The sequence below is a fragment of the Vanessa cardui genome, chromosome 10 (genome assembly GCF_905220365.1).
Source record: "Vanessa cardui chromosome 10, ilVanCard2.1, whole genome shotgun sequence".
Classification (NCBI taxonomy): Eukaryota; Metazoa; Arthropoda; class Insecta; order Lepidoptera; family Nymphalidae; genus Vanessa; species Vanessa cardui.
The window spans coordinates 7,674,446-7,697,927 of NC_061132.1; the positions used below are offsets into that span (position 1 = coordinate 7,674,446).

Sequence of the window (23,482 nt, forward strand, 5' to 3'; positions counted from 1 at the left end):
TTAACATATTATAACCAATGTATGTGTATTATAATATTAATAATTTTAATGCTAAAGTGACTGTCTATCTGTCTGTATATCTGGTACACTTTAATCTGATACACTTTCTGAACTGAACGTGGTGAAATTTAGTACGAAGAATGACTTTTTATATTTAAAACCTACAGCCCCGCCCCCTCCTCCAAACGCGTGGGTGAAGACTTGTACACTATAAATAGAAAAGTGCGGTAACTTTACATGTAATAACGAATTCAAATGCAATACAAATATGAGAAGCCGTGACGAAGTTTTAAATAACTTGTTTCGTCGAGATGCACACATAAACTCTTGAGGTTGTCACCCTTTGATATTGCAGCGTTTTTAAATTCAACTTATCTCCGTATACCTATATAAATATATTTTTTATAAATACGAATGATATACATTGACTGTTTAAGATATTAATAGACTTTTTTTCAAACGATCGTCATGACAATTTATATTGGTGACAGAGTCATGACAATATTGAGTATTACTATTTGGTGACGTCACCAAATAGTAATACTCAATGTTGTTGTGTTCCGATTTCAAGGATAGTGGCTTGTGTAATTACAGTCAGAAGAAATATAAAATCTTAGTTATTAAGATTGGCAGCGCATTGGTGTTTACAGGACTGGTTATCGCTTACGATACCAATACTTGGCCAAAATTTAGGCCATTTGGCCGCCTTCCTATTTCATACAAAAATAGTTGTAAATACAAGAGGTCTCTAATTCTTCAGATTTTGTTCGTATTATGTTCCCTTATCTATAACATTAAGTTTAAGCTTGATAATATATTAGACAATTAAGTAAAGGTTTCATTCATAAATTATTGCCTGTTCTCTTGTTAAGAAGGAATTCAAACTTATTCCATCGCTATCCTCATAGTGTAGTATACTACTACACACTCAATTTGGTAAGTAGGCTTATCATTTCATATAAAAGCATCAACAGTTTCCCATAGACAGAGTAAGAAACAGTAATTCGCGGAATGTCTATGATAAAATAAAACCATGAAACGTAAGCCAGTTCCCAACGTCCCCTCACCGGTTTATCTCTGTAATTACTGGCAAATTTCTAACTAAAAATAAACTTCAACTTAATTAACGTACTCGTAGAACATGCTCGGAGCAACCAGAGCATTAACAATATGGATGTTAAAGTTTTGACAATACATTCGTATCCATTCAAACCAAAAATATTTAAAATAAGATATTAAAAAAATATAAGTGAATCGCGATTTTTTTCCCTGGCATAAATAGGAAATGCCAAGTCCGCTTTACGTTCAATACGTGTAAAATACAGAGATATAGTTTTCCATTAAATACTCATCATTATTTCTTATTTGACCTTACTGGCAGTATTTTTGGTTCAACCTTACTGCAGATATTGGCATTGTAACAAATCTTCCGATTCGGCTGAAATTGTTATATCCTTTGTGCCTGTAATTACACTGACTTACTCACCCTTTACACCGAAACAGAATATAAATTGCATTGTTATTTGAAAGGAGACATCTGAAGTGTAGGTGGTGCTTAAAGGGTCAAGCGTTCATCAAGGAGTCTTGTTCCAATAAAGTTGTAATTAAGCCAAAGAATGACGTATTATTTTAGTATCGATTTTCATGTCCTCTCCTGACAGATTTTGGTCATGGTAATAATTTTCAATATATAAGGAAACTGATAATACTATATTACCTTCAAAATTTAATTGAGTTTGTAACCTCGACCGTACCGATCAATCTTTTTCGTCTTCTCCATCCAACGAGACATTGGCGAAATAATCTGTGCCCTGTCAGCTCAACTAAAACCAATTAAACTGAGATTTGAATTGAATTTTTAACAAAGGTTTACCGATTGCACAGAATATAGTGTAAAAATGTGCGCCAAAACGGTTGTCTCTATTTACTCATTTACATCATCCGATTAATAGTCAAAAATCTAAAAGATATCAATTTCAAAACCAACAAAACGCTTTCCTTTGCTAAACGCTACTGACAATTTCTTGACCAAAAAGATGCCTCACCCAAGCTTTGAAACTCAGATTTCGAGATCTGCCGTGTAAGTTAATTGACAACTTGAAGAAGACAAATTAGAAAGACATAAATGACCACAGAAACTGCCTAATTTATTTTCATTTACATTGACTCGATTTAATCCTCACAAGCTTCTACGCCCTTTTGACCTTTCGGCAATAAAACTGTATAAACATGATATTTAATATCTAATCTCATGTGACAATTGCTAATGGATTTATGAGCTTTATCACTGATATATACATATCATACAAATTTACTCGCCCATGTCTGTAGAATATTATGACATTACTACAGATTCAGGTCACTCTTTACTGGATATTGCTTGCGTGTGAGGAAGCATCACGCGTAAATCACTAGGTGGATTTTGATAAAACTCGGTGTACTCATAGCGTAGCTCGGTGTAATACGTCACGAGTCATGATAAATTTACCGTGCCGCAGATAAACGCGTACTTTCGACTGAGTTACTCTCATAATGTGTGACGGCAAATCTGACACGAAGAGATGCAAGAGAGAGTAGTGCCATATGTGTTCTTCGAGGCACGTTAGTTAGTTAGTTCACGTTACCGAATTCCAAACATTGAGTTGCTGCTGAGAGTTATTTTGACAGAAAAGTCCAATAACTTTCCATTGCAACAAGTTTTCTAAACATAGGTCCAAGTCGTATTTTAAAATAGCCGCTTTTATTTAAATGCAAGAAAAAATATAAGCTAGTTACCAACTTGATCAACAAGGCAGTTACGTAATGAAACTAATCAATCAAATTACATTAATGAAAATTTGTACATTGTAAGGGTACAAGCTAACTAAAGTCATAAGTTTAAAAGTATATGGATTCTAGCGAAAAGAATCAGGGTCATGAACTATGTACATCCTTTACCCGTAGTATTTTGTTTAAAAACTAAGTATCTCTATCAATAATCAAATATCCGGGGAATTTTAAATCAGAATCGAAAACTTGGCCCGAGATGATTTTGAGGAGTCGCAGCTGTTGATTTAGTAATTTGTATAAGAGTACATAAATGTAAATAAAACTCCTTTAAATTTAACCAAAGCAATGATTGTAAGATAATCAAAAACGGGAATAGGTTGTGTATATCTACAAAGAAGGTTCTGGAAGGAATTAATGAAGAAACATGTGTGTGTAAGTGCAACCGAATAATTTAACATTGCGGAAACAGGTTCATCTAAAGTACATAAGTTTAAGACTAATAAATTAAGAGCAGTACTTGGTTATCGTACATAGAGGTTCGAAAGATGAGTCAGCCAGTGTTAGCACACAAGGGACTGATATATCTCAGTTGCCGCATCGGCAATGGAAGAGAAGATTAATATTTACTCTGTTCGAATGTAAGTATTTGCCATTTAATCTGTTTCCATTAAAAAAATTAGTCTTCGCCAGTATCGAAGACCGCGAACCACGATTTCGTTAGATAAACCTAACCTAAATCTGACGAAAAAATACCCTCGGTAACAAAAATCTGCAATGAAGCATGGTTTTGAATAGCTCCTCTCTATAGTGACAATAGCGTTTACTGGGAGTGGATTTGTCCATAAGGGATACAAAAGTCTATTGAGTGAGTTATTAATGACGATCCACCCAGGCTTCGCATGGGCGCGATACTGATACTTAATTTACTACAGAATTCATTTATTTTACACATCTCATTAGAAACTTCCAAAATTATCCGTGTTTCTTTACTATATTGTCCATGAATTACAATCAAAAATACTCCTCTCGAATCACTCCATCTATTAAACAAATCCGTTGCGTACTTTCAAAGATCTAAGAATATATAGGGACAGACATCGGGAAAAGACTTTGTTTTATAAAACGTAATGATTAACTAATCACTGTATGTATACTACAACTGTAGTTGTTATTATTTTTTTGCATTTATTTGTGCCAATAAGGCACAGATTATTTCGCCACCGTCCTGCGAGTTGTTGTTTTAATAGACACGTATTTATATTTTATGTTTACCACGTGACCTAAAACAGCTCATAATGAACAGGATCGAATTACATCGGACAAACGTAATGAGATACTATTATTAATTAGGTAAGAATATCAGATTTTACTTATCGTTTCAAACGCGACAGGCGTGAATTAAGTTCGGTAATTTAATAATCACTGTAGGTAAATAAATAATTATAAAAAAGTAATAAATGCCCTTTTTCGTATTCAATTATCATTATATACCGAGATGGTGCAGTGGTTTATCCATCTAATCCTCGGCAGTGAAAGCAAACATTGTGAGGAAAACTGCACGTTTTCAATGAAATTCTACCACTTGTGCCAAAAATCTTGATTTAAATAAATTGCATTTACTGATTACCCAGACACTAAAATATGTTGATAAGTAAAACAACTATGTTTATACTTGCAATTATATTCGCTAAAATGGCAAATATCAGATTTTTAATGGTAACTGATTGAACCAGCCCGTTTTGAAGCAGGACCCGAAGAATACCTAAGCAAGAGCAAGAATAACATTATGATAGCTGATGCAAGTCTTTAAAGCAATAGGATTTCAAAGTAATAGAATGTAACCGTAGTTATCCTCTCCATCTTTTTATAGGACTAAGTTTGAATGAAATAAGTAACAACAACATCAACTTATATAGATTTATTTACAAGGATTTCCTACACTGCAAGAAATAATACATTCAAATTAACCACGTTAAAGCTTAATAATAGTACTTTCAACCAATATAAACGTAATTGATTAAAGTAACCTTTTAAAACTATTACTAAACTGACTAAGCATCAAATTCAATAAATGGTAATGTCACCTTCACTAATCTGACTAAATTTGAACGCTTATTGGTGGGTTATTACGTCATCAGCTCCCATCGACCAATGATGGTCAGTCATAGATAAAAAAAAGAATGAACTAATCTGACCATAACAGCGCTTCACACGCTAGAACTGAATCAAGTTCTCCAGATATTCCACAGTTGTCATTGAAATTTAAATTAAACAATAAAAAATATATATATTATTTCCCACTGACTTCACTGTGTCGAATCGAACAATTTGCCAACGTGACAAATTCGTTTTGTTGCTACTGTGACAAAAAACATCAGACAATGGCGAAGACAGGTATTCTTAAAATTAGTGCCATTTAAAAACACACAACAAAAAACAATTTGCAATCAGACAATGATATTTTGAATTTTATAATAGCATTAATTAAATATTGACACGATTTTACCTGACAGTATTAGGTACTATAATTATCTCATTAAAATTCTACCATCTATCTTTTACACGCAAAGGTACTTAATTCCTATAATATTTTATTTCACAGTTTTAGGATTGATATAAGTTATGTTATATCACCTATTATGTTTTATAAGGTATTGATACAGACTTCAGAGAAAATTGTCGCTCCAGACATTTTTAAAACGAACGCCCAAACTGTTATCTATACATGAAGGCTTTAGAATTCCTACAAAAAACAGCAACTACAAATATTGTAAATAAGTGTTTCGTTATGTTTCTAAATAAAAAAGAAACAGTTTAATGTAATTATCAAAAATTATAATTGTGAGTCCCAAATTGAATAACAAATATGTTATATGCTATCGTTTAATTATCAAGATGGAATCGTTTACAAAAACACTCTTATCGAGAAGCAAATAAAAAGGACCCGTATTTCAGAAATTAGCAACGTTTACTATCCCATGCCTCGTAGTACGTAAAACCGACAGTTAGCACGTGATCTTGCTCTGATCGTATCATATTACCGTTCATTCGGATAATAGGAAGAGTGAAGGAGTACAGAAGTCACCTGTGTATTCACAGACTAGCCTGTTCTATAATACTAGTCTCAGTTAGAGTTGGCCACTGTGAATACCGAAATCGATAACGAGGACATTGTTATATAATATATAGGTTACATTTTCAAAGTCCTTGGTAAGCGTAATACGAAACTACAAAAAGTAGCAGAAAGATCACAACATCGGAAGTCGCGCACCGCTATCTATGTATCCCTATGCATGCTTAGATCTTACGAAAGTTACGCAACGGATTTTGATGAAGTTTTTCTTTAATAGTTAAGAGTAATTCGAGAGGAAGGTTTTAGTGTATAATAAATGTACAATATAGTAAAGAAACACTGATAATTCTAGAAGTTTCTAATATGATCTCGTAAAGAAACAAATTCTGTAGTATATTTAGAATCAGCATTTAAGCATGAGCCTCCAGCATGAACCCGTGCGAGGCCGGGGCGGGTCGCTAGTTCTAAAATATAATGACCAAAATATATCAATCAGTTTTCACTAAAACCTATATCGTCTAAGATTAGGTACACCAAGCCGATTCAATATAATTTAACTGTAATTGTAAAATCTCACTAATCGTATAATTTTGCTCACAATTGTCTCTTGACAATTATTTAAATTTGGCAATAAAGACAAAATGGGCGTCGTCTGGGATTCAGTTCTCCCATACAAGCTTGTAATTTATACACATTGCCCTAGAAATGAGTTACTGGCTTTATTGTCGAATAATAGCCGTAAAGTTCGTGTTTGATGCTGTGCAGAGAAACGTTAAATTATAATTAAGACAATGTAATCAAATTCGAAAATCATTTTCATGCGTTCAACGAAAGAATTCGGCATCGTGATTAGGGATTTTTTATAGGATATCCTTGCAACCTATTAATATTATTTATATTACAATTTCTTTAGAAGTGTTTATGTTTTCCTAGTATAACCAGCTGAAAACGCTAATACGCCACACACACGGATCATCCTTCTTTTCAAAACTTTTGGGATGTTCTTATATAAGTGCATTGAAAAAAACAAGCTCTGCATTTTTATACGCTATATTCAATAAATAACACTAATTTTGATTAAATAATACACCATTTATATATTCACTTTATGATCGACAACATATACCTTATTATAGCATCTATCTATTCATTCGTGTCATATCTATTTATCATTTTATCTTTCTATTGTGCAAAATTCCGCCCCAGTTTTCTTTTATTCACGCAACATGAAACCTAACGTGTGTAAATTCCAGACGCCCTTCATAGATGCCTCGCCCTTGACAAGGACGTGAGGCTGCGTCATAAACCGTCTGATGTTTAGGTTCCGACTAGACAGACGGCTGATAAATTATAATTCATTCATAACAATTTTTGTATCGATTGGATACTATACTAAAAGTAAAGTATTCTTTGACATATTTAATTGTTTTTGTATGTTTTTCTTATTGATATACATTAAAGTAGTTTTACCTTTGTTTCAGTATTCTATACTAAACAATGAATTTTAATTAGATACTATAGTTTATTATAAAATTAAGCATTTAGCTATATACAAATATGAATTAAAATAGTTACTGTATAAGTCATGACCGCGTGGGAGAGGCAAAATAGAAACCTATAATAAAGTATTTAGGACCCTACCAATGGCTAGGCTAACTTAATCGATTATTGAGGAGATAAATAAATACCTAAAACACTAGACTTATAACTGAATCTTGTATCATACAATACCACAGATAATATCAAATTCCGCGACACCATATATCTTAAATATTAAAGAGAAATAAAAAATAAGTTTTAAAAAATAAATTGTTATGTAGCGTTGAATTTCTTGCATTTTATTTCTAAAGAATGAACCAAGTAACTAATAACTATACAATAGCGAGGCTAGCGATAGTCTGAGAAAAATATCGACACTTATTATATTTTAAAATGTTATTACTTTCTCGTCTAGAAACCGCAAAGATTCTCGATTATGTTAAGTCGGGCGATTAAAACGTCTATTCAAGCTCTTTATATATGTAAACGGAAGCGTTTGAAAGGCATAATGGAATTTTTTTGCCTTATGTTTTGCCTTATCTTAGTATATTGTTGTCTATAAACGATTACAGAAGACATTATCCAAAATAAATTCCTATTTGACACATAAATTTACACTACATATATATTTCCGCCCTTTATCTATTTTTAGATCTTAATACACGTAATGTTAAAAAGAAACTGTGTAACACAGCATATTGTCACCGACTTATACGATACTTGCTATTTAGAAATTCGGTGACGAAAACACGGATGTAAGTATTGTGTAAATAAACCGATTTTGAATTTAGAGATTGATGACGCAAACAAGTCGAATAAAAAACTTATTCTTTAGTAATATCACGTGTAAAAGAAAAAAAAGTTTATGTCTAGATATGATGTAGAACGCGTTGTATAAAATAGTGGCCAATGTTTTGGCTAAGTACACGCATATTAGTAAAGTATTATAACAATAGATTAGTTGTCTTAAATTTTCGCGATGATTACACATTTAAATAAAACTATTTATAACGGATGAATCGCGATTCATCCGTTATAAATAGTTTTATTTAAACAATAGATTAGTGTCAAACATAGCTGTTACGCACACTAAGATAAAGTACTAAGTAGATTTAAGTTGGTCGTTGAGTTTGTATACCATATCTAGATATACTTGTAACATGTAATTAAAAAAAAAAAACATTTAATTTCATGCACACATTGACTATCTGTTACTAACAGAGAGTAAATAAATTTTAATAATTTATTTTTCATAGTTAGACAAACTACATATCTCACATAAATTAAAATTGAATAAAAAATCAATGATATAATAACGTATTTTTTGTCAAATTAGTTACCTAAATTAGCCTATTCATACTCATGAAGAAACTATTATCATTAATATTTTTCAAATATAAAATAATTAACAGTTTTGTTAATTTTAAGTTTTGTTATTATTGTATAATATTATTAATATTTAATATAATAATAATTAATATTTATTTTATTATTATTGTATAAGTGTTGACAACGAATACCGATGTACGGATAAATCCAGTGGGGATTTTGTTACACCGTTGTCTGTATAAACAAAGCATGTATAATGGTATTCAATAAATAAATTTAAAAAAAAATCAATATCATGAAGAATTGTTTTTATTTTGTTCGAAAATCATATTCCTACTGTATGATTTTCCAAAGCAATCTATGACATTAGCAGTGACATCTGTAATCAGTAATTCGAACTATTCGGTTTTGTTTACTATACGGTGTAACCATTTTTAAAATTTCTTTTCCCAAATAGTGTCTGTAATTACATAAATAAATACAGATAATCTCATAACCTCTATTTCACAATGCTAGGTTAAGCAATAGAGGTTCAATGTACGTTAAGAATAAAAGATATTTATCAGCTGATTACTCTGATTGTCAATGTGTAGGTATCAACTGTCAATATCGTGATAAATTGTTCAATAAAACCTGAGCTAAGTTTTACATACAATCTCTTAATTCAATAGGATACTTGTAATTGCAGAATTTACATACCTCACGTATATGTCAAAACAAACAGACTAACCAGATTTAGACGAGAATTCTCATAATCACAAATCTTGTATACTTGTTTTTCAAGCATATATTGCTAACTATGCTGTCTATTTTTAAAGCTAATAAAATAATTTAATTAATATAAAAAGTTTTCAAACTTCTCTTCTTTCAAACACAAAGATGAAAAAATTAATTTTATAGGAACATAATAATCGTATTAAATATTAGAACAATAATACTATCAACAAAATAAGTTCAAAATTCTGATGAATATTGTAATAATCTAATTGAAATTTAAATAAGAAATATCCTACAAAATTATAATAGCAATAAACATAAATTATATTTTCTTTGCTTTGAATTAGTTTATTAAGATAAACAATGATGTATAATATATAAAACAAATCAAAGCATTCATCACTTGTCCAATTATTTTCCAAATTATACATATAAACAGTTCCCATTGTTGTCAATGGTGGTTTATTGCAATGACTGTTTTATCTGTGCTTAACTTTATAAACAGAACAAAGGTGTTTATTTGAATTTATGATTAGTTCATACCCTTCCCAAGAAACACTAAATCGAATTGACCATCCACACGGATAATTCATTTTTTATACTTAGAATTTTACATTACATTTTTATTATTAAAGAACAACTGAATTAAATATAAAAATTGAAGGATCTCATCGTGAAAAGTACATAAACACCTAATTATGATACTTAACTTGTATAGACTGTCTTAGAACCTTCCCTAAACCTAAAACAGGCATAATTGACCACAGATCAAATTCAGTACAATGGTTTATTTGAAAACAGGTAATACAAACTGAAACACAAAATAGGATTTTTTTTTATTCATACGGACTTTAATATAATATTTTTTTTGCAGTAGTCAAAGAGCTCCAGAAATAAGTCAGACCAACCAATCCTTCCTTACGAGTTACGAGTGTGATGACCAACGATCTTGTCAAATTCTAAAATATTTCGAAAACGCCTGGAGAGGCTTATTCCCTAAGCGGAAAGACATGAACGTATGCCTCTTCTTATTTTAAAATAATTTAGCTCTCATACATGGTCTTTTACAAAAAAACTGAGATTTGCCCTGGCAAATTGCCAAGGATCAATGGAACGGAGTATTCTGCGTTTGAAATTGTCAGAGAGGTTAACGACTAACAAACCGGAATTATCGATGTCACTTGGAAAATTGTATCGCTAAAATGACGCCAGGAACTAGACTGGACATACCGTCGTTATCAATTGATCTGTGGACCCATATTACAATTGCGGCTCCCGCTCTTAATGAGGCAGAAAATCGGGAGCCAGAAGACCGTTACGTAAACCAGTTGGAAAATTACAATTATATATGCAAAACTAGTCCAGAGTCAACTAAATAAATTGTCTCTCTTACAATTAATTTTATAATTATTTTTTCTACTCAGTTACTGCTTTATTTGTTATAAAATTGATATTTTTGCAAATAGGCCACCTGATGAACCTAATCACCTCCAATAAACATTAGTGCTAATATTTATTTTTAAAAATATTAGCACTAACATTCCTTACAATGCACTACCAACATTGATAAGATGTAATGTCCCGTGTGCCTGTTGTAACGGCTCACTCTACCAGTTGGTTGAATATGAGTTTACCCAGGTGGGCACAAAAACTACCACCAAGTGAAACTTGTTAAGAATTGACATGGTACTCTGACTTTTTATTTGTCGTAATGTATAGTATATAGTTTTGTCATAGAAAATTATTATGGAGTTAGACTTTAAATTTAAAATGTTTTCGTTTTCATATAACTAATGATACTGGCCACTACCACCTAAATATAATGCCACTATAAGAAATGTTAAACATTTGTTGCATGGCAGATTTTTTACCCACCTTGTTAGCTATGATGTTATGCCCCAAACATCTCAGCAATATTCTACTAAAAGATGTTACAAAAACAATTCACACTTTTGAATGATCAGTCTAATAAGAATTTATTTGTTTTAATTTTAAACAAACACAACCATCACCAGGCATTGTTCTGCTTGTGTGTAATATAAACTAAAACAAATTCAAAACGCACTGCTTTTTCTGTTACAAGTTTTATTTACATTGATTTAGTAGTTTTGTCAGTCAGGTATGGCAAAAACACATTTCATTTTAATTATGACAATAGATATAGTACAAACCGTTAAATTATATATGTAACATGATGACATATCATGTTATTTTTTAGTTTAGATAAAAATATAAAATCTCATTGGTTGTCTTAATTGGATCAATGAAACTGTTACGAGCATTGTAATTATATAATTAGCCATGTATGATGATAAGTGTGCCTTGTTAAATGTATTTTTTCTTACAGAAATACAAATTGAAGATCACATTTTAATTGTGAATAATATAAAAGAATTAAATTTACCTTACAACACCATTTTCTAAATGCCTATAAACTGTTAGACAAGTTCTTTTAAGAACAGCGCAAGACACATTTGAACTTATATGTTTTGTTTTTTATTTAAACATTTAAACATTGTAATTTTGTATGTTGTAAAGTACAAAAACCATGTCAGCATTGAGTATTAAATGGGTAATTTTAAATAATATAATGTTACTACCTTCATAATTTTTATTTTCAAGGTCTATAGAATTGGTGAGGGATTGACTGTCTTAAATTTATTTATATACACACATGTTCTGAGAGATAGGCTTTGTACTTGACCTATGATCTTAAGGCAAACTTTTGTTAAGATATTTGGATAGTTAAAAATACTATATTGGTTTTTCCTATCAATGATCGCAACTAGATTTTAAACAAAAAATAAGCTATGGCTATTGCCACAGATTTAAAAAGATGGAAAGGTGTTATGCTATGTTGTGTTTCGTAGCTCAAGGTTGATAAGATATTTCAATTAGAGCAACAACTATTGTCACTGTGTTATATACTCAATGCGCAATAAGGTCTTACCTGATTAAAGTCACCAAAAACTTGCACTTAGCACTTATTACCAAAAACTAAAGTTCGATAAATTGCAAAGTATTTGCTGCAATAAGCTACATGTAATTTTCTTATCACCAAAAAAGTATTACCATCGGACGGAACAACAAGAGAAAACATAGCATGAAATATATGAAATAGTAGATTGACATCTGGTAAGAGTGAGAGAGATAGAATGCAAGTGACTGCTATTGGCATAGACAAAATCAGCTGTTGACAATGATTAGAAATAGGTTCGTAATAAAAAGTAGAAAAAAAAAATTAAAATATTAAAAATAAAATACTATAAAAATCTAGAAAATCTTGCAATTTAAACCGAAAGCTATAATCCTATTATATACTTAATGGTTTGACTTAATGCAATTTATAGATACATAAAAAAAAAAAACAGAAACAGAAATAAATTATACATTCCGTTACAAAAAATCATTCCGTTTAATGTCACATATTAAAATAACTATTTATTCTACTATTGTATGAGTTGAAAATATATTTCAAGAATCTAAATACGGATAGTGAAAATATTTTATTATAGAATTATTATTTATTTGTCAGGTGTAGCAATTTATATAAAATTGCTTTAGCAAAAACAACTTTTAAAAAACTTGTTCATCTGACATCTTCGTATTATACTTGTCTATGGATTATGTATCTATCTGCTAAAATACACAGATCAAAAATATCCTATTTTTAATTTTTATGTCAAATTGAGCCGTGGTCGAATATTTATTAGTGACCTCAAAATAAGATTATAATTTAGCATATAAGTAATTAAAAATACGTTTAAAAATTGACAAAAGTATATTGCAATCGCTAGGATTAAACAAGTCTAAATTAATTGTGTCCTTGAAAGCTTATACTAATTTTCTAATTGTTTCTATTAAGTAACCTTTCGTCATTGCGAATAGATTCTTTGCTAATGACCGGAGATTGTGAATAAAATAAAATTAATCCGGAAAAAATAAGCATGGCTAAGGAAGAGGATGACGACAATTTACCCGATAAAGATGCGGCTAAGGAATTCTACGCTAAATATGAACCGAAAGAAATAATTGGGAGGTACGTTGTGGGCATACAATAACGATATTATTTATATATATACAGGCAAGCCATTGTAATGTAATTGCTAGATTTGCGTTGTTGCCAAAATTGTCGTACGCAGTATGTACAAAGCGTAAAGCAACAATTTATATAGCATAATATTTAATAATTGTAATATTTTTATTGGTTCTCCATGACCTTCAAAATAAATTTATTTAAAAATTTAGTATAATATCGAGGGAAAATCGAAAGAAAATGTAATAAGTAATATTTAAGATTGATAGATAGATAAGATGTTATAGTAGGTAAACACGGCTTCCAATGTAGCATAAATTTGTTTGATTTTGAGGACTTCAATAAGTATTTAAAACTTCAAATTAAAAATATCTTTTATGGAAGTTCTGACTTCGTGAAAAGCAGGGAAGGATGCCAGAAGAAATTTTCTCATCAAATCACAATTACAATTATGAGAAAAGCCATCCCTGGATTATATAAAGCAGAATAGAAGCATTCAATCACAAAAAAATATATAATATTTAGAATTGTATATAATTAGGATAAATGACATAAGTAATAATTTAAAATGAAATATAGTTTGTGGCTGTTTTATGCAAACTTAATAGTACAAAAAATAAGAATTTATGAAAGCTTTAATTTTTATTTAATTGGTTTATTATTTTAGAGGCATAAGTTCAACTGTTAGAAGATGTGTTGAAAAAGAGACTGGCCGTGAATATGCAGCTAAAATTATTGACCTCAGTCAGGAGTCTCAGGATGGAGTGGACACACACACAATGAGGGATGCCACCCGACAAGAGATCAGTATACTGAGAATGGTCGCTGGTCATCCTTATATTAGTGAGTGAGTTATACGTTATTTAGGTTAAACTAAAATCTAATTATTTGAATTTTTTATACTTACCATAGATATAATTCCCTTATAATAAACAAAATGTAGACTAAATAAAAAAAAGTTTTTTATTAACACATTCAGAATTTACTTCAAAGTTCTTTGCAATTATATGTAGCATAGGTGCTATTTTATTTAATTGTCTATTCTCATTTAAATTTTTATTTACGCACAATACGTAATGTTGTATAGTGTTGTAAAGTATCATATGCTACATCTTGTTTAAAGATTACTGATTGACACTTGAAATTTGACATTGTATGAAAATTACTTACAGTTGAACTACAAGATGTATTTGAATCCGAGACATTTATATTTTTGGTCTTCGAGCTTTGCAAGAATGGTGAACTGTTTGACTATTTGACATCAGTTGTGACATTGTCAGAGAAGAAAACTAGATATATTATGAGGTAATGTCTTTAAAAATATATATTCTTAATTTAAACTACATCTATTTATAAGTACATTCATCCCTAAGTGCCTCATTCAGCCATACAATTGTAGGAATCCAATCAATGGATAAAGTACTCCTGTAGGGTTGGAGGTGTTAGGCGTTTTTTATGCAGTCATTATTAACATAACAACTTCAAATATCTACTTTATAGGCAATGATGAATGTATAGTTTTTATACACTAGGTTATTTTTATGATATTTAAAACACATAAATAAAGGAAATATTAGTTATAATCACTTCAAAATAACATTCCTGTATTAACATTTAATTCTTATGGGTATCTTTATAGATGTTAGCAATGATATTCTAATAAACCGATATGTTATATCCTTACTAAACAACAGAAAAAAGTGTGCCGCGCCGGGGACCGTTTATTTTAGTTTATTTTTACATTTCGTTAAAAGTAAAAAGGATAGCTTGATAAAAACAATAAGTAAAAGGGATAACTAGATATTTTAATTACATAAAACGTATTACTACGCAATTATGAAGTATTATAACGTATTACTACGTAAAACGACTAAAGGCAAACGTCCTAATTAGGACGTTTTCTAGTCTTCACTTTTTGCGCGTTAATAACATATCTGTTTACTAAAACATCATTGGATGTTAGTATGTTGTTCACAACATTTTTTTTTTTCAGTTTTTTTTCGTTTATTGCCTTCCGTATTTCACCCTATATTTGAAAATCTTGTGAAAAATTATATTAGCAGAATAACAAAGTTACAATAGATGTTTATTAATACTTAATAATTATTACTGAATTCGATCAAACATTGACCTTCTAATCTTCTTTTGGTCCTCGATAAGATCGTACTCATTTTGCTTTACGTCATTCCATGTTGAATAGCGTGTATAAACAATAGAAGCAACAGGATTCGCGTATCTTTTCAGTCCGGCTCACTCTATACAAAATATCAGTCCAGTTTAATTCAATCTCTTGACGTGTTATGAACGCCTAGTAGTTTATTGCGAAAACGTACATTGTTTAATTTGTTCGTATATGTGTATCAGAAAATTCAGGCGAATTGTTCGTTAAAGATGGTAGAATCAAGATCCTATATATTTGAATTTGTAAAGTTAGTCCTAATAATAAATATATTTTGAATCGATAACAAATGATAAATTCAATTAAAATTAGACTTTTTACCCAAGTCCCGAATAGAATATATGATATAAAATAAAAAGTTTAAAATTCGGAATATAAAAATTTTGTTGTTAAGTAAAAACGTTATCATTCAATAAAAATGTTAATTTTGAAAATAATCGATATTTGTATAAATTTAGTTATTTTGAAATGTTTCGTCGATCTTTTATTTCACACAGGCAGGTGCTGGAGGGAGTTCGGTTCATTCACAGCAAGAGTATAGTTCACCGGGATCTTAAACCAGAGAACATTCTGCTTGACGATCAACTCAATGTTAAGATAACTGACTTTGGCTTTGCAAGGGTGCTGAACGATGGAGAGAAGTTATTCGGTAAGTGAATTTAGGCAATAGATATTAAATATTTCATATTATCCTACGTACTGGTATTGAATATTTGAATATTTTATTTCTAATTTATGTAGATATTTGAACTTCTAAAATTAGAAAAATATATTGCTTAAGTTTGTCAAAATTTGCCTAATAAATTTAAAGATACCTATTTATGTGACGACTTGCGATTTTTTTAGCGTTCTTCTTCACTGAAAATTTAATTATTTTACCGTCAAAAATTTTAAGGTTGTGACAGTGTTCGTTTGGAAAGCGCCCGAACCGACAATCTTGTTCTTTCGTCTGTGTTAACGTAATATTCTATATATAAAAGTATCTTTCAAACACAAACAAAAGACAAAAATCAATAATACATCCAATGTTCGCCCTCAACCAATAATTATTTGAAAATTGTTTACCAATCAGATTAATAAACTTAATGTCAAACATAATATGATATAACTAAGATGGAAATATCAAATATGGTCTTGGTACGTTTGTTTCCTAGCCGGGATATGTTACTGGTATGCGCCGATGCCTTACAAAACCTGTTGTAACTTCTACTACAAACTATTTACATCTCGCTTCAATATTATATTTCAGTAGTTCAAACAATGTAATACAAACTCGGAAACTCGTAACAATAGAAATGGACAAATGTTGCATCTGATGTTAAGTGGTCATCACCATTTGTAGAAATTGGCGCTGTTAGAAATATTAAACAGTTTTTTCATCGCCATTGCGTCAAGCTTGGGCGCTAAGATGTATCTCTCAAGTTACTGGAACTTGAGAGATACATCTTAGTGCCCAAGCGTCATACTACTAACTCTTCAAACCGGAACTCAACAGTGCTATGTATTGCTATTTGGCGATAGAATATCTGCTTGCACAAAACCTTACATTGAGTCATTGAGTATATTCTAACTACATTATACGTGTATAAGAATACTTATGATTCATCAAATTCTTTCAGAATTATGCGGCACGCCGGGATACTTGGCACCAGAAACCCTGAAAGCTAATATGTTTGAGGACGCACCCGGTTACGGGAAGGAAGTTGACACGTAAGATATATTTTTTTTTATTTTTCTAGTAACAAAATAAAAAAGTGTATTAAATAGTCTTTGAATTTGGAATGGTAAGAAAACCATGCCTAAAGTTTGTTAAACATTAATTTATTTTTATTTTCAGATGGGCATGCGGCGTCATAATGTTCACATTGTAAGTAGCGTTAATCTATACTAATAGTATAAAAAAAATTGTTTGTATGTAGGGCTAATTTCCAGAGCTAATTAAGAAATACTATAAAAAATAATTAATTGGCAGAAACCCTCATTATTTTGGAATGATCTAGAATATTCATATAATATAATTTTCTTTTTCTTCATTAATAAATTGCCATGCGAAGCCGGGGCAATAACCTAGTCAACGTACGACAAAGTATGTTAATATTTTACCGTAAACTTCTTTCGGTATATTAAAATGTTTTATCCTTCAAAATATCGATGTCACTATGAATTTTACCAAGATATGTCATAACGATGTTGCAAGTGATTAATGTTCTCTGTCCAACGTAATACTACAGGTTAGTCGGGTGTCCACCGTTTTGGCATCGGAAGCAAATGGTGATGCTACGTAATATTATGGAAGGGAAATATTCTTTCACAAGTCCCGAATGGGCGGATATTTCAGGTTAGTGACAAAAGCAAGGATTATTCATCTTAATATTCATTATAATACTTTATAAAGTGCAGTATTATTTTTTATTTGGAAAAATGAAGCTTACAAATCTGTAAGGATTACAAATATTTTGATATTCTCATAGACAGGACGATTTAAACAGTGATGTTTTGTTTGTCAATATCTGTGGTATATCCTTAATAATTATCTGTATAACGAAGAACTAGAGCTCCGATTAAAAATATATTACTATGTTTAAAAAAAATTCTTCAGACATTTGAAAGGTACCTGGTATATATATGTAGGCAAACCTTAAAAACCTTAAAAATCTTCCTTACAAAGTATCGTATCGAAAAGTTATTTGAATACGTTAAACTTATACTAAATATATTTAATGGTTGTTGAACATACGCAGTCTAAATTGTCCAGAATGAATTTAGACTCTCCAAGCCATTCCGGTAAATAAAACATTAAAAAAATTTATAATTTTGAATATTTATTCAGTAGTAATGAAAATATGTTAAAAATAGTCCTCATGAAAATTATGAAAAATTATATTAAGTTTTATTTTTAAAAACATACAAACAATATATATGTATGTTTCACAAATTGTGATTGTTGTCGCGCCTTATAACTATCTAAAACTATCAATGAACAGAAAACATTACACAAAGTAGGTCTCCATAAATATTGCTTAATAAATTTGCAGAAGACCCTAAAGATCTGATCAGACGCTTCCTTGTTGTTGAACCGAGTGAAAGAATCGACATTGAAGATGCCTTACTTCACCCATTCTTCCACACGGTGGTGAGTGACTCTTTACGCTTTCTGCCGCCCTGGTACTTTGCGCGAATTATTTGATCCTTACAATGTTTGCTTGAGCTTTGTTTAAAAAGCAGATTTTGATAAAATCTGTATTTATTTTACAAGGATCGCTTACGCAATTATTTAAAAAAAAATGTAATCAGTCTCTTTTTACTTTCAGCTTTTTTCTTTGTTTTTAATATTTCTTTTTTCTAATAACAATACTTTTCGTTCAATTGGCACAATCAATTTATTTACACTTCTTGTCAATAATATCTACATTAATAAGTTAAGTGTAGAGCACACCGTAGAGCTTACTTTGCAATCAATAAGTATTTTTATGCGTTTTATATATTTTTTAAAAATTTACAAACCAATAAAAATAAAACGCATAAATGAATACTTGTCACTTACCTGTTTAGAGCTTACGTCATTTCATCGAATTACTCGATGAAACCAAAACCTTCATTGATAATAATGTGAAGATGCGAACTTCACTTTAACGTCAATGAAATGTTTTTTCGAGTTTTCGCTCTGATGGCATGTTATTATAATGTTCCGGTAGCTTTGGGACCAAGACATGACCCCGCTGAAGAAGTCCTATGCCGGTACAAGCCGCAAAATGTCCAGAATCGACCAGTTGGCAATGGTAATGTATTAGGGATATGTGGTTTAGCTTATAATGAAACTTCATCATCTTATTCTATATTCCAATCAAAACAAAAATCTTACATACATTTTTAATTTTTTATTGTATAATTGTAGAATACAACTGCATTCAATAAAAAATTACTTAATAATTTCGAAAACAACTTAGAAAAACTTAAACAACGTATCATTATATGTGTCGATGTCGATTAATAAATAATAAAAATATATAAGTATATATTTAAGTAATTCTAGTAATAATTAAACACATAATTAAACTTGGGATAAAACAATCTTTGTCTCTATTAAAGTTACTTACTAGTAGTAGTAGTTTAAATTTGATATACGAGATATTTCCTCCGATTGGATTGGATTATAGAATATTGAACTGTGAATGCACACACAGCACATATAACATATACATACGTTACACACACATTTTCTAACAACTGTCGTAGTAATTATTATGATCTTTATTGAGACATTAACTATTTCAATTTTCTAGTAACTTAGAATCGGTTTAAATAAGCTTCTTCTTTTAATAAATAGAGTATTTTATCTTTTAATAATTAGAGTTCGAAGTTTTATAAAAAGTTTATTCAATAGAAAGCATAATTAGTGCTAAAAGTAGTAAGTAGTTGCTGTTTTAACACCTAACGGCCGAATTAATATATAAAAATTTATTTAAAATCTCTAGTCTACCAAACTTTTTATTCAGATGTAGTGTGACACTAATCTATCGACAGTGTGACGGACATAATACTAATTATTTTTAAATAAATAATCTTTGTATTAAAATTATTACAATACCGTTACTTCTTACAAATGATCACAGAAAGAGAGAAGTCATTTTTAAACTAAACATCCTTTAATCAACGTTTACAATTAAATGTGTAAGCTTAACACAAACACTTACAAACTTACACAACAGATATTATTCAATAATATTTTCAGACTTAAGAAATAACTTTCGAACAGGGTCGATAACGGACTATCAATATATATTTATTATTGTATATGGTATCCAAGCTAAGGATTATATACAGCAATAAATAAATATTGTGTTATGAATGAGTGTCTTTATTTTATCGATTATGTCCCTGTTTGATAGTTAATCATGTGCTTTTAAGCTTGTCCTTCGCTTTAGCCGTATGTATGTACTATGTTGCACGTGTATGACTTAGCTTAACTATTCAATAAGGCTGCATTTTGAAACTGTAGGCAGATAATACATTTTAATCTAAGTTATAGCATAAGATTGCTCGTTTTTTTAAATAGATACACAGAACAGAAATTGTTATTTTATATATAAAATAACAATGATGTTATTAACTTTGATATCTCTTAGATTTCAATTAAAAGGGGTTTATTTCAATATTTTTGTAGATGGATTGGGTTTTAAATTACGGGTTTCATTTTTAAACATATTCATATGTGTTTTTTAAAAATAGCCAATTTTTTTATATTGGGTTTTTAACGGGCAGCTTGTATTAAGGGCTAATTAATTGTATTATTATTATTAAAATTAATGAAGTGGGATTATTTTCGTAAATATTACACAAAGTAATTACGCAAATTTATATTCTGTTGTTCATGAGTCATAACAATATATAATATTTATTATTAAATATATATCATAATACATAGATGTATATAGATTTTTAATCAGATTCAAATGCGTTACCTACGTAAAAATTAAAAATATTTTTAGATTAAGGTGTTCTTTCAAATCACATATATTATTATCTATTTCTTATGGTTGATAACCTTAATTGCGTAAAACTAGGCGATAAAATCCGGCGGTTTCAACGCCCGTGCGAAGCTGCGTCTCGCTCTATTGACCGTGCGGGCGGCGGTGCGTCTGCGCCGTTTGCCGCACACCTCCGCGCGCGCCGTGCCGCTCTGCGATGCACTGATAGATCCGTACGCCATGCGAGCACTGAGAAAGGTAACAGGTTCTGATTCCGTTTAAATAAACAATCAAAATCTAAATCTAAATTTTATAATTTATTATACTAACGCTTTCTATCCTTTACTAAATTACCTGTGTTTTTATTAAGGTGATCGACGGTTGTGCTTTCCGCGTGTACGGACATTGGGTAAAGAAGGGAGAAGGTCAAAACCGCGCCGCACTGTTCGAGAACATGCCGAAAACAGAGCTAAAAAGCCTCTACGTTAGCAACTTGAGTCGATAACTAATGAGTCAACTGAAATGGCTATCTCCTTGCCGCAGCTGCTTCCCTGGTGATTTGGTGAGTAGGTATATCATTTTTTATATAAATATGAAACGATTAAAGAGGTTTTATTATGTAGGGATTATTATTTTAATTAATATTAATTAATAGCTGCGCGAGACCCAATATTTTGAATATTTAAAATATTTACATATTTATTTAATACATGATTAAATTTATTTATAAATAATATTTTAAATAATTTGGAAATAGTTTAACTGAATGAAAACCGTTATTTTCGACAGAAATACCAGGATAGCAGCACTATAGAAGAAGTGAGTCAGAATCAGCGAACAAACATGTGTGATGTAGGTAATAATAAAATCTATTGAAAATCTGATTCGTTCTTGATTTAACGAAATTAAAAAACATCGTTTTATACCGAGTGGACTGTGTTACAAAATTCTTAGTTAATAATTACAATTAGCAATCGAAACCGTAGCAATAATAATAAATAATAGAGAATTGATTATTGTTATTGTAAAAGAATTTAAACAAGGTTTTCTATTTAGTTTGTAAATCGTTTTCTCATTAAATTTAAGATAGTAGTGTATAGAGATTTAGTATTATTGGTATATTTAAATTATTATTTTTATATATGTATATGGTGTTAAGACAACTATATACGAATGTAAGCTAATAGATTGTTATGTCACATAGGCTCGCCACAAATTCCTACTTAGTTTGCCTTTAGACATAATCGTGTGGTTTTTCTCAATACGATATGATATAGTATGTTGTTCGGACAAATTAGACACAGGGACATAAGTTTTGATAATCCCAACGATTGCTGTTGTTATATGAGGCAAGCTTTTGGCTTTTGTAAGTTGTATTTGAGCTAAAATGCACCTTTTTAACAAAGATTAAAGTAAATAATTTAATAAAAACTAGACATTTTGTTTAGTCCCATTTGCCTTACAAATTTTCGACTGATAAATGAATAATAATTTACGCCAATACTTTTTTGTTGTTTCATTATCCAGTACAATATTTTTTAACTGTGTTTTTTATAAAGAAAAAAAATACATATATTGTTACGCAAGACAGATGATAGCTTCTATAATATAGATAGAGATAATCATCTTATCTTATAATTTATAAAAAAAATACCAGAGTACATGTATATGCCACCGAATGATGGTCACCGTTAGCATATAATAACTCTTAACACTGCAATATAAATATCCGTCTGCCTCATTCATTACACTTGACTACATAACAATGTTCTGAATATCAGGCCAGTAATAAGTTATATATTACATTAACAGCCCTACTGCTGGGCTAAGGCCTTGTGTCCCTTTGAGGAGAAGATTTTTAGCATATTCCACCACGTTTCACCAATGCGGGTTGGTGGATGTATCCACCAAACCGCATGTGACTGAAAATCATTGAAATTAGACCTGTATGCAGGTATCCTCACGATGTCTAGGAGTTGGGAGATTAACATTTTTGAAGTTTGCGTTTCGTGTCTCGAATAGAGAGTCCCTCTGCACATTTGCGGATACAAAGTGCGCACTTGAATAATCCCCTTTGAGAAAGGGTTCAGTACCAAAAATGGTCAGAAAAATATTATAATTTCTTTTTTTGAGATTATTATATAACGAATAAAATGTCGATAGCTTTATATTTTTAGGTTAGGTTAGTTATTTAAGTAAAATTAATCTGAGGGCCATAATAAAAAAAGGAAAGAATAAACTAAACTAAAAAAGATCGGTATATGTCCTTTATTTTGACTTTATTTATTATAAATTAACGGTGCTTATAATCCGGTGACGTATATGAAGCAATAAATATATGTAACAAGTAATTCAATCTATTTTTATTTATA

General features: G+C 30.3%; 2 protein-coding genes across 4 annotated transcripts in view; one reads left to right on the plus strand and one right to left on the minus strand.

Annotated features, from left to right (window-relative positions):
• Positions 1-12,575, minus strand: part of LOC124533270 (myotubularin-related protein 4) — an 87,173-nt gene extending 74,598 nt beyond the window's left edge. The window contains exon 1 of the mRNA XM_047108480.1: positions 12,378-12,575. The gene's annotated coding sequence lies outside the window, so the exon portion shown is untranslated. The remainder of the gene's footprint in view (positions 1-12,377) is intronic.
• A 502-nt stretch (positions 12,576-13,077) lies between these two features.
• On the plus strand, positions 13,078-22,613 carry LOC124532930 (phosphorylase b kinase gamma catalytic chain, liver/testis isoform). 3 transcript variants are annotated; one of them, XM_047108057.1, is made up of 12 exons: positions 13,078-13,466; positions 14,131-14,306; positions 14,636-14,768; positions 16,140-16,291; positions 17,262-17,352; positions 17,480-17,509; positions 17,874-17,980; positions 18,678-18,775; positions 19,338-19,421; positions 21,207-21,368; positions 21,481-21,676; positions 21,900-22,613. In XM_047108057.1, exons 1-11 carry the CDS (start codon positions 13,375-13,377, stop codon positions 21,613-21,615), a joined length of 1,260 nt encoding a protein of 419 aa, XP_046964013.1. In that variant the 5' UTR covers positions 13,078-13,374; the 3' UTR covers positions 21,616-21,676; positions 21,900-22,613. The 3 variants fall into 3 exon arrangements, with proteins under 3 accessions (XP_046964013.1, XP_046964012.1, XP_046964014.1); XM_047108056.1 differs by having other exon boundaries at positions 21,481-21,672; XM_047108058.1 differs by lacking the exon at positions 19,338-19,421 and having other exon boundaries at positions 21,481-21,672.
• The last annotated feature ends 869 nt before the right edge of the window (positions 22,614-23,482 follow it).

Bases quoted from the DNA above. Each gene is read 5' to 3' on its own strand.
- LOC124532930 (XM_047108057.1), top strand. From the start codon at position 13,375: ATGGCTAAGGAAGAGGATGACGACAATTTACCCGATAAAGATGCGGCT. The intron at 18,776-19,337 runs GTGAGTGACTCT...ATGTTCCGGTAG, and splicing joins ACCCATTCTTCCACACGGTG to CTTTGGGACCAAGACATGAC. The intron at 19,422-21,206 runs GTAATGTATTAG...GCGTAAAACTAG, and splicing joins GAATCGACCAGTTGGCAATG to GCGATAAAATCCGGCGGTTT.